Source organism: Colius striatus, chromosome 22 (assembly GCF_028858725.1).
Source record: "Colius striatus isolate bColStr4 chromosome 22, bColStr4.1.hap1, whole genome shotgun sequence".
Lineage (NCBI taxonomy): Eukaryota > Metazoa > Chordata > Aves > Coliiformes > Coliidae > Colius > Colius striatus.
Genome location: NC_084780.1, coordinates 7600203 through 7611162, shown reverse-complemented (window position 1 = coordinate 7611162; position 10960 = coordinate 7600203). Strand labels below are relative to the sequence as shown.

The 10960-nt window shown below is 64.4% G+C and overlaps 1 protein-coding gene across 2 annotated transcripts; it reads right to left on the bottom strand.

Moving 5' to 3' along the window:
• Positions 1 to 2498: 2498 nt before the first annotated feature.
• On the bottom strand, positions 2499 to 10750 carry CSF1 (colony stimulating factor 1). Of its 2 annotated transcripts, none has more exons than XM_062013521.1 (9): positions 10663 to 10750; positions 9219 to 9350; positions 7242 to 7304; positions 6756 to 6935; positions 6367 to 6544; positions 4774 to 5531; positions 4494 to 4549; positions 4358 to 4410; positions 2499 to 4024 (listed from the first exon to the last, which is right to left on the bottom strand). In XM_062013521.1, the coding sequence occupies exons 1-8, from the start codon at positions 10681 to 10683 to the stop codon at positions 4359 to 4361; spliced, it is 1440 nt and encodes a 479-aa protein (XP_061869505.1). In that variant the 5' UTR covers positions 10684 to 10750; the 3' UTR covers positions 2499 to 4024; position 4358. The 2 variants fall into 2 exon arrangements, with proteins under 2 accessions (XP_061869505.1, XP_061869507.1); XM_062013523.1 differs by having other exon boundaries at positions 4774 to 4901.
• Positions 10751 to 10960: the final 210 nt, after the last annotated feature.

Below are 10960 nucleotides of genomic sequence, written 5' to 3'. Positions count from 1 at the left end.
TGGGGTCCTTCCTTTCAGCCAGGGACACCCACACCCTGCCCCCCAGGCCAAGGGTGCTGAGGGGCTGCATCCTGCACCCCCAGGGCTGAGCAGCCACCGGGACACCCACCTGAGACCCTGGAGAGCAGCCCCACGGCTCTGGCAGTGTGCAGGGGGCTGGGGGCTGCGGGTGCAGGAGTGAGCAGGGTGCTGGTGGGGTCCTGTCCCCGCTCAGGGGTGTCTGAGCATCCCAGCCCACCCCTGGGTGCTCACCCCGGCTCTGGAGGGTCCCCAGATGAGCTCTGGGGACGTGTCTGTGCCTCTGGTGCCATCCCCAGCCCCCCCAGGGCCAGAGGGGCCAAGCTCTTGCCTTTGCTTCCTCAGGAACATTCCCTTAAAATCCCAGCTTGGAAAAACATCAGCATGTGGGTTAAAACCCCAAGGGGGGGAGACAGGGGTGCACAGAACATATTTTGTTCATTTTCACCAAAACCACTGTGTCTGGCCACAAAACAGCCTCTGGCCACCAAAACCCTGCAGCAGCCTCTTGGCCAAAAGCCTGGTCCTGGCCCCGCTGTGCCCCAGGAACCGCAGCCCCAGGCTCTGCCCCGTCAGCAGCTCTGCAGGGGGGAGGCTTCCCAGGGTGGGCACTTGGTGGCCAGGGGGTGGGGAAGGTCTTGGGGTGCTCGAGGGAAGGGTCTCAGGGTATTTTAGGGGGGTCTCGGGGTGCTTGGTGAGGGCTCAGGGCAGTGAGGTGAGAGCCTGGGAGCTCTCAGCCCCTCCAAGCACTGGGGGTGTGGGGGACCACCCAGGTTGGGTGCTGGTGTGTGTGCCACCCTGTGCCACCCCATGTTGGCACAATGCCACTACCCAGGGGCTGTTCAGCGACGCCTTCCCCTCTGCCAGCCATCTTTTCCCCCAAATCACCCTTTTTTCACTCCTTGGAGGCAGCTCTTGAAGGCAGAGCCTCACTTAACCCTTGCAGGGGAAGGTCCTTCTCCACCCTCCCCTGCAGGTGTGCAGAGGTGGGGATGTGGCTCTGTGTCCCCTCAGCTGGCAGAACCCTGGGAGAAACCCCTGAGAGCTGTTTTGTCCCCCCCTAAATTGCAGGGGAGGGGAGGTGCTGCTCAGGACCCTCAGCTGGGTCAGTCAGAGGATGGGGAAGAGGCCACTGGTTGCAGCCCCTGGAAGCAGAGAGACCCTCCTGCCCAAAGGCCGAGGCGGGGACATGGCCTTTTGCTTTCTCCTCCTGCATTTCCCTCTGTGCTTGGACAGGTTTGGGCCGTGGCAAGCAGCCAGAGGGGTCAGAGATGAGGGGTTGTGGGGTGTAAATCCAGAGGGAGCAGGGATTGGTGCCCCTCACGTCCCCCCAGGCAGCCAGAGACGCTCCCAGCTCTGCTCTGAGCTCTGCCCAAGCCTGGAGCTGCCATCAGTCCACTCCCGAGTGAACAGCCCGTGCTGTGCAGCCAGCTCTCACCTGGAGCTGCCCCCAGCCCCCCCAGCCCAGGCACCGTGCCCACCCTTAAGAGCAGCCTCTGACCTTAAACACCCCCAAGCCCCAACCATAATGAGCGGGGCCTGGATCCGGTGGGATATATTTAGGTCCCACTTCCCTGGGAAGGGGATGTGGACCTGGGAAACCCCCGGCAGAGGAAGGGCTGGGCTGAGTCAGCTCCCCTCGAGGAATCCTGTTTGTCAGCAAAGCCAGCAGCAGCAGGCTCAGCACCCACACCCGCAGAGGTCCCATCCTGCCCTTCCTGTCTTCCCTGGGTGAACTGATGGGGGGGGATTTAACCCTGCAGCCCCCCAACACCAACCCCTCACGCTGGGATGGGCTCAGGATGGTGTTGAACCCCCCCAGAGATGCTGGATCCATGCAAGGGGAGTGGGATGAGGCCCCCCACCCTGTGTTCCTGGAAGGTGAGGGGTGCTGAGGCCAGGAGCAGAGGGGGAGGGAAGGAAATGCCTCCTTGAGCTGCCTCTTCAAGTGAAGTGCTCTGGGGAAGCTTTGCCCAGAGCAGCCTCGAGTGTGTTTGCTTTAAGCAGCTGCTTCCCGACCCTCCACGCAGATTTTGGGGGGCCCCACTGCCAGGAAGGGCTCTGCAGTGGCGCCTGGGGGCAGGAAAGCAGGATCTGGCCCTCTGCCCTCCGTGCCTGTGGCCATGAACTCCCGTGTGTGCAGCAGGAAAGCGGCTCAGGCTGACAGGGCAGGGCTGGTCACATCCACACCTCTGTCTGGCATCTTTCCCTGGCTCCCCCCCTCATCTCCTGGGGACCCCCTCAAATGCAGGGCAGTACAGCAACCCCCGTGCTGGCTGCAAGCAGGAGAGAGAGGACACAGCCCCAGGTGCTGGATGAAGCCTTGGAGGGTGCTGAAGGGAGGGCTGAGGATGGGCCCAGGCAGGGGGTGACTGCAGCAGGATCCCCCCTCCCACCAGTGAGGGCAGGAGTGGGACAGGGTGGGCACAGGCTGCACCCTCACCTCACCCCCATCCCTGTACCCCACACTGACACACCACTCCACCTCTCTCTTTATTAATAACATTAAATATACAAGCTGCTTTCTGTTCCTCTCTTTAAATAGACATCTTTAAATGGCTTTGTATAAAATATTTCAACATTTCATTGTATCAAAAAAACAACCCCAAAACCCCCCCAAAACCAGACAAAAGTAGACAAAAAGAGGCAAAAATAAATCCAATGCAGCTTAATGGCAAGTTCCCTCCCTCAAAGGCAAGTTTCCTCCCTCAGGGGCAGGGCCAGCAACTCCTCCAGGGTGCAAATCCGTGCTGAGCACCAGCAGGGTCTGGCCCCAACGTCCTTGGTGTGGTCAGGGCTTGGCTGCTGCTTTGCACCCTTCCCTTGCAGTGCCCCTTCCCCTCCTTTGGCAGCTCATAAATACACACACCAGAGATATAAAACATTAATAGCAATGCTTTCTTTAGAAAAAAAAATACACAACCCACCAGTTTGGTTTGTTCACCTTTTCTTCCATCACATAAAGAGCTCCCTGGAGAGCCAGGAGCAGCACGGGCTGCGCTTCACACACGGGGCGGGGCAGGATGAGGCCCAAGCCCAGGCTTTGGGGTATCTCCGGGGATGATACATTCCCCAAACTGGGCTCTTCCCAAAGCCAGAGTAAGGGGTTGAGCCATAAATAAGCCCCCCCTTTGTGGGTACCTGGCTGGGGCATCTCCATCCTTGACACCCACGTGCATCCGAGTCTGTCCCCGGCCCCGTTTCCCTTCTCCGAGCGCAGTCAGCGGCAGGCGAGGCCAGCTCTGACCCTGCCGGGCAGCACTGACCCTGGGAGGGGGCAGGACAGGGCCTCCCTCCCCTAAAATACTTCTGTTGGATAAAGACTTTCATCCTCTCTATTAAAAACAACCCCCTACACCCCTCTTGGTGAGCCGAGGCCAGCTCGGGCGTGGGGCAGAGCTCTGGCTGCAGGATGGCTGGGGGCTGGGACGGTGCCAGACATCACCCCCAAGCCTGGCCCTGCTGGGGGATGGGGGCACAGGGTGGGGGGTTTAAATATTCACAGTGTGAGGGTTAAAGTTGCAAGTCAGGGCTGAGGGGTGATGACCCCCCCCCATTGCCAGCATCCAGGATGCTCCAGCTGAAGGCAGGGTGAAGGGGGACGGGGGGGCAAGGGGTGCTGCTCCAAACCCAGCTGTGCTGGGGTGGGAAGAGAGCCAGGGAATTCAGGGAGCTGGTCCCCTCCATCTTCAGCCAGCGCTGGCCACGTCCAAGGAGTGGGATCCAGCAGCCCCCAGCCAGTGCCAACGTCTCCATCGTCCTGCTCAGCACCGCAGGGGCTCAGCAAAGCCCTTCTGAGACCGTCCAACACCTTCCAGCCCTTTGCTTCGCAGCGCCCGGGGGTCAGGGTGCACCCCCCCAGCCTTTCACCCCTGCCAGGAGCTTGTGTTGCAGTCTCTGGGAAGAGGGAGCCTCAGCATCATGGAGGGGCCGCTGCACCCACCCTCCTTCGCACCAGGAGCAGCCAGATCCATCCCCTGAGCAGCTTCACATCTCACCTTGGGCCCTGGGGGAAGGAGGAGGGAGAGAAATGGGAGCTGAGGCTCTTGCCAGGGGAGGCAGGGTGGAGGGAGAAACACATTGAAACCACAGCAAAAATAATAGGATGTATATTAAGAAAGTGCTGGTCATGGATTAATGGGCTGCGAAACCACACGCTGGCAGCACTGAGGCACAGACCTGCTCCTTCCCGTGTCTTCCCATCCCATCCAGCCCTGCCAGCAGCAGGATTTCCCTGCCTGTGGCTCAGGTCAGCGCTACTGGGGACGGTCTGGGACTCAAAGTTATCACACCAGGCTTGGGCCAGAGCCCCACGAGGTCCCATCCAGCCCCTGCTCACCTCAGAGGTCCTGAGTCTCCAGCTCTGGACATCCCCTGGCTTCCTGCAGCGCCCTGTGAGGGAAGCCAAGGGTTTTTAGAGCAGGGTGGCCCCAAGGTGGCCCAAGGCCCCTCGAGCAGGACGGGATCACACCCACCTCCTCTCTGGCTCCTGGGGCTCGCAGCCTCCGTCTTCCAGCGGCCGCTCCAGGACCTGCACACGGGAAGAGCCAACGGGGACATGAGCCCTGGGGAAGAGGCTGCAGAGAGGGGACTCGCCCCGGTATCACCCCTCAGCCCGCTCAGCACCACTGACCGCGCCACCTCCATCCCAGCGTGGAGACAGCGGGGCCCGACCCAAACAGACGGAGACACAAGTGGGGAAACCGAGGCAGGAGGGGCCGCTCGTGTCCGGGGAGGAGGCTTGGGTGGCCTTACCCTGGGTCTGTACTTGTAGAAGAGCAGCCCTCCCACGGCCAGCAGCACGGCCACCACGCTGGCCACCGCCATGTACACGAGGGGCTCCCGGCGGCCCTCGCTGGCGGCCGGTTCCTTCCTGCGCTGCTCTGCGCTCAGAACAAAGCCAGAGTCAAAGCTGGGCCCGGCGCCGGCGTCCTCGGGCTCCCTCGTCCTGCTCAGCCCCCAGCCGGGCAGCCCCGGCCCATGCCACGGCGCCGGCGCCATCCTGGACACGCGCAGCTGCGTGACGGGCTCCCGGGCGCCGGCGGGACGGATCCTGGCCGGGGCCGCCGCCGGCGGGGTGGTGCTGAGCCCGCGGGGCCGCGCCGGCGGGACGGAGGCTCCCCGTGGCGGGACGGAGGCTCCCCGTGGCCCGGCCGCCTCTGAGGCCGCCTCTTCCGTGGCCCCTTCCCGCAGCTCTCGGTCTCCGCGCGGGACGGGCCCGGCCGCTGCCGCCAGGGTTCCGGTGCCGAGGGCCGGAGCTCTGCGCCGCATCCCTGGGGACGGCCCCGGCGCCGCCGCGCCTGCCCCGGCCCCCGGCACCTCCTCGGTCCCTGAGCCACCCTCCGTGCTACCGGGGGGCTGAGACGGGGCGTGGGAGTCGGCGTGGAGGAGGCCGACCCGGGCGAGAGCAGGCGGCGCCTCGCTGCTGGCACGGGCGGCAGCGGACGGGGAGGGCTGGGTGGCAGAAGGGAGGGCAGGGGACAGGCAATTGCAGTCAGGAGCCGTCCCCACACCTGAAAGAAGCAGAGAGAAGAGACGGCCGTGGGATCGCCAGCACGGGCCGAGGATCTTGAGGGCAAAGGGCAGCGTCCGCGGCCCTTCCCGCAGCCCTGGGCGCAGCGGGGCAATCGGCTCCCCAGAGGGAGGGAGGGCAGAGGCGAGACAAGGAGCAGGCAGGGACAGACGTGGCAGCGCAGAGGTGACGAGCAGCAGGAGGGATGAAGCAAACCCCAATCCCTGAGTGCCCCGAGCCGATGGCAGAGGGTCCATCCGCCGCTTGCGGGAGCCACACGGCCACGTTTAACGTCCCCCCCCGGCGCACAGCGAGGCAGCTCCTCCAGGGGCATGCAAACACACGCGGGCACTCCAAAGCTCTTCCAGCCTGGCGGGCAGTGCTCTCCCTGAAGGCTTGGCCGGGGGAAACTGAGGCACGGGGCAGCTGAAGTGACGCAGCTGAGGTCACGCGGGACGGTGGTAGCAGAGGAGTCCTGGAGCGTCCGTTTCTCCGTGCTGGGGCTTTGAGACGGAGCCAAGCCTGATGCCTCCAGCCAGACGGATGGAGATGCTTCCTCGCTGACCCTCAGCAGCTCTCTGGCCTCTTTCCCAGCAGGATTCAGCCCAAAACCCAACCTCCAAAGGGTGATCAGGCCCTTTCTCCTAAGCCTGGCTGTCCCCAGACGCAGAGCTCGCCGCCACGCCACGGCCACCAGCCGAGCGACACACACAGCGACCAGCGCAGACACGTGCCGTGGCCACGGCGCCCATGGACAGGGACATGTGGCTGTCAAGCTGCTCCATGCAGGCAAGCCCAAACACCCCAGAGAGGGGCAAAGCCTCCCCTCATCTCACCTGGTGAGGATCCAGCCTTCCTGGGCCCCAAGCAGGTCCTGCGGTAGACCTGGCTGCAATCCTTCTCAAAGGTCTCCTGGTTTTGCAGCAGCTGGTTGATGTCCTGGAAGAATTGCTTCACCAGCACCAGCATCTCATAGGGAGAGGTGGTGAACTCCTCAAAGCACATCTGTGAGAGCTGGAGGAAAAGCCAGGCTCAGCATCAGCTCCAGGACCACGCAGGGCACCCGGTGTGAGGTACCACACTGCACCCAGCGCAGGCTCTGACCCGCTCCATGGCTCCCTGGCGCCATGCACATGTCCAAACACTCATCCAAGGATGCTCTGGGTGAGGACTCAGACCCACAGCCCTGGAGACCCAGCAGCCCACGAGGCAAAGGCCACCTCACCTTCCTCTCCTCGTCATCCTCCTCCTTGATGCAGGGGTCGATGTTCTCGTCGATGCGGCTGTACATCCTGCGCACCGTCTGCATCTTCTTGGCGTTGGACGAGTTCTCCTTGAACTCTGTTCGCTCCAGGATCTTCCCCAGCAGAGGAAAGGCAGCTTTCACGTAGCAAACAGAGTCCTTCTGCCAGGACACAGACACACATCCCCCCCCCAAAAGTCAGGCTGGTTACTGGATGGGCAGAGGCAGCAGCACCCACCCCACTCTGCCTGAAGGAAACTGAGGTACAGAGACACAAAATGCATCTCTAGGGTTTCATGGGCTGCCCAAGCTGGGACTTGGCAGCTGCTTGGCCAGGCAGGATGTGTCCCTCCTGAGCTGCCTGCTGCAAAGGAGGACAGGAGAGGGGAGACTGTGGATCTGGGGACCCCCTCATGCACCAGCCAGCCCTGCTCCCTGTCCCGTGGTCCCCAGCGAGGAGCCACTCACCAACTGCATCTTGTTGATGAACTTGAAGGAGACCCTGCCCGGGTGCTGCATCTGGGTGTCAGCCTGGAAGGAGAGAGCAGGATGTGACCCCATGGCCCTGTGGGGCTGGAGAGCAGCAGCAGCCCTGAGATGTGCCATGCCCTGGGCACGAAGGGGTGCCTGAGCCCTCTGAATCCACAGGGCTGGGGGATGTTCTGCTCCCATCCCTGTTTCATGCAATGCTGCCTTCCTCCTCCTCTTCCTCCTCCCACTGACACTTCCCTAAGGTCAAACCTCTGGTGGGGTGAGCCCAGGATCCCCACTCCCACCAGGACAGCGTGCTTCCTGTGCCAGGGACTCCTGCCTCCCCCTGCTGCTCCCACCCCATCCCTCTTCCTCCTCTTCCTCTTCCTCCCAGCATCAAGGCAGAGCTCAGCTCTGCTCGGTTCTCCCATGGTCTCCCCCACAGCACTCGTTCTGCTGAAGCCAGGCTGCAGAGAAGCATCCTGCCATGCAGGAGGTGCCCATGACACCAAGGTCACACACCCCTGGTACCACTCAACGCCAAGGTCCCACACACAGCACTGCCAGCTCCCCCCGTGCCACAGCTCTTTCTGATGGGGGTGAAAAGCCACCCCAAACAAGCCCCTGACTCCCAGGGCCAGCATCCCAGGCTGAAGGAGCGAGGGCTGCCAGAATCGCCGGCCGGCCCGTTCTGGCAGCTCTCACCCTCCCAGCCTGGGATGTCGGCCCGGAAACAATTGCTCCATTATCCCTCAGGGGCTGGAGCGAGGGCTGGCTGCTCCACCAGCGGCAAGAGGAGAGGGCTGCAGGGAAACCACAACTTCCATTCAAAGCTACTCCATCCCCTTTCTCCCCCTCACCACCCCAACCCCGACCACGCACCCGCTTTTCATCCCTGGAGCTGCAGAGCTCCCAGAGCGCCAGGGCTGCAGGGCAAGCTGGGGCAGAGGAAGCTGAGCTTTCACACTCGTTATCTGCCAGCTCCTGGCATTGCAGCTCGGGGTTTAAAGAGGAAGAGGTAAAGCGAGGCCGGACACAGCGGTTACAGGCTGAGAGCTCGATGCAAAGCGACGCGGAGGCAGCACGGTCGGCGCTTCCCGCCCGCTGCAACAGCCACGTTTAATCTGCCACGACCCAGCAAATCCCCCTGTGCCCCCGATTCCCATTTCTCCCCTGAACATCCTCGTGATTCCCTGCTCAGGGGTGAGCCAAGGGCTACGGCCCCAGCAGCCACGAGGGGGCCGGGGGTCGCCTCCCTGGGGAGTGGGGGCCGGCGCTTGGAGCTGCCCATGGGATGAAGGCACCCATCAGCTCAGCCTGGCTGGCTCCAGCACCGGGCTAGCCTGGCCTGGCTGCCGGCCTCCCCCTGCTGCCTGCCACCCACCCACAGCCCCATGGCCAGCCCAGCTTCCAGGCAAGCAGCTGGACTCAGGAATGCAGCCGGATTCCTCGGCTTAACCCCTGCGCAGCCGCCCGGAGAAAAGCATCACGGCCCCTCCAGTGCTTCCCTGCACCCATCCAGCCCCACTCCTGTCCCTGCCCAGCCATGCTCTCACCAGCTCCTGCTTCCCCCCCTGCCCAGCCATGCTCCCACCAGCTCCTGCTTCTCCCCTTGCCCAGCCATGCTCCCACCAGCTCCTGCTTTCCCCCCTGCCCAGCCATGCTCTCACCAGCTCCTGCTTCTCCCCCTGCCCAGCCATGCTCTCACCAGCTCCTGCTTCCCCCCCTGCCCAGCCATGCTCCCACCAGCTCCTGCTTCCCCTCCTTCTTCCATTTCTCCTGCCATCACTTTTCCTTGCTAAAGGCCTGCCAGGACATCACCCACTCTGGTGCCCATGGATGTCAGCTCCTGGGTACCACTGCTTTGCTGGTGAAGCTCAAAATAAGCTGATTTGCTTATTTTGACCCTTAAATAAAGACTGATTTGTGCCTGCCCAGCCCCAAACGTGTTCCTGTCCCTGGGAGGGCACTCACCAGCTCCTCCAGCTCTGCCAGGTGCTTCTCTGTGATGATCTGCTGGCAGTAGCTGTTCTGCTCCGTCTCATGGATGCTGCAGACCAGGAGGAGAAGGAGGGACGACAGCAGGGTGCAGCGGAGCAGGCACACCTGAGTGTGGCAAAGCAAAGGCTTGGAGCAGGGCTGATTCCCCACCCTCAGCCCCCTGCCCTTCCCCACCACCCCCTCCCAAGAACAGCCACCTTTGTGCTGACCAGGGCTTGCCCATGGTCCAGTGGGATAACCCCCCACGGCCCTCTAACCCCTGTGCCTGTCCCCATGCTGCTATTGCCAGGAGTGCCAGGCCAGCAGGGAGCTTCCCAGTGCCCAATGCGGGGGCTGCGTGGCCAGAACCTGGTTGGCACAAGCCTGGAGCCAGCTCTTGGCCACCACCACACTCCCCATCCAGCCCTCGGCCCCTCTCCCGCACCATTTCTCCTTTTCTTCTGCAAATCCTCTCCTCCACCCCGGCTCCTGGGAGCCGCCTGACGCACCGACCCGCCCCAAAAATCCTCTTCCCACCCTCCAGACCCCCCCCAGCCTCCAGCGCCTGCACCCGCCGGGCTCTTTCCGTGCGGCGGCTCTGGCGTCGCCCCAGATTCCCCTCCCAAATCCTCTCGCAACGAAACGGGGAGGCCCCGGAGCGCCGCGAGACCCCGGCGAGCACCGGGGCTCGTCACAGGGCCGAGCCCCCGAGGTGAGGATGGAGCAGAGCCCCAGGGTGGGTGTCTGCCCCGTGCACAGGCACTGAGAGGGTGTCTGGATCATGGAGTGGGGAGGGGGGGGGCGGGGGAATTTCCCCTGGATGCTCTCCAGAAATCCTTCGCTCTTGTGAAATTGCAAGATGCCGCCCGGGCCACCGCCGAGACGAGGCTACGGCTGGAACCGGAGCCTCTCCCCGCCGGCACCGGGCCGGGACCGGAGCCTCTCCCCGCCGGCACCGGGCTGGAACCGGAGCCTCTGCCCGCCGGCACCGGGCTGGAACCGGAGCCTCTCCCCGCCGGCACCGGGCCGGGACCGGAGCCTCTCCCCGCCGGCAACGGGCCGGGACCGGAGCCTCTCCCCGCCGGGAACGGGCAGGGACCGGAGCCTCTCCCCGCCGGCACCGGGCCGGGACCGGGCATCGGGCGGGACCGAAGCCGGGGCTGCAGCCGGAGCCTCTCCCCGCCGCTCCGGAGCCTCATCCCGCGGCTCCGCGAATCAGGTCGGCTCTGAAGCATCACCCCGCACTCGCAGCCCCCCGAGACGCCGATGTGCCACGTCCCCCCTCGCGATCCCGGGGACAGGGGCCGAGGAGAGCCGGGGCTGAGCAGCGGAGGGGCGGGGGAGAGCGGGGCTGCTCCCGCCCGGGGCAGCGGGACCCCGCGCAGGTGGCAGCGAGCGGGCTCCGTGCCGGGGGGCGCAGCGGGAGGGGCCGCCGTACCTTGGCTCCGAGGCGGGGCATGGGGGCTGCCGTGGGGCCGGGGCTGCCGTGGGGCCGGGCGCTGCGGGCGGAGGCGGCGGCGGGGCCGAGCGGGGCCGGGCTGAGCCGCCGCCGCGGCCGCGCTCCCCTTTATAGCGGCGCGGCAGCATGTGGTTTATGAGAAAGGGCTGGCGAGCGGCCAGCGCCCGCGGCTCTGCTTGGGCCCTGCTCGGCCTCGCTCGGATCGGCTCGGATTGGATCAGCCGACCCCCACCCCAGGGCTCGGATCGGCCTCCTCGGCTCGGATCGGCTCCCTCGA

Excerpts from the sequence above, each read along its gene's own strand:
- CSF1 (XM_062013521.1), bottom strand. The coding sequence starts at position 10,683 with ATGCCCCGCCTCGGAGCCAAG. Across the intron at positions 6,545-6,755 it reads AGGATGACGAGGAGAGGAAG|CTCTCACAGATGTGCTTTGA; the intron begins GTGAGGTGGCCT and ends CTTTTCCTCCAG. Across the intron at positions 4,411-4,493 it reads CCCCAGGAGCCAGAGAGGAG|GGCGCTGCAGGAAGCCAGGG; the intron begins GTGGGTGTGATC and ends CTTCCCTCACAG.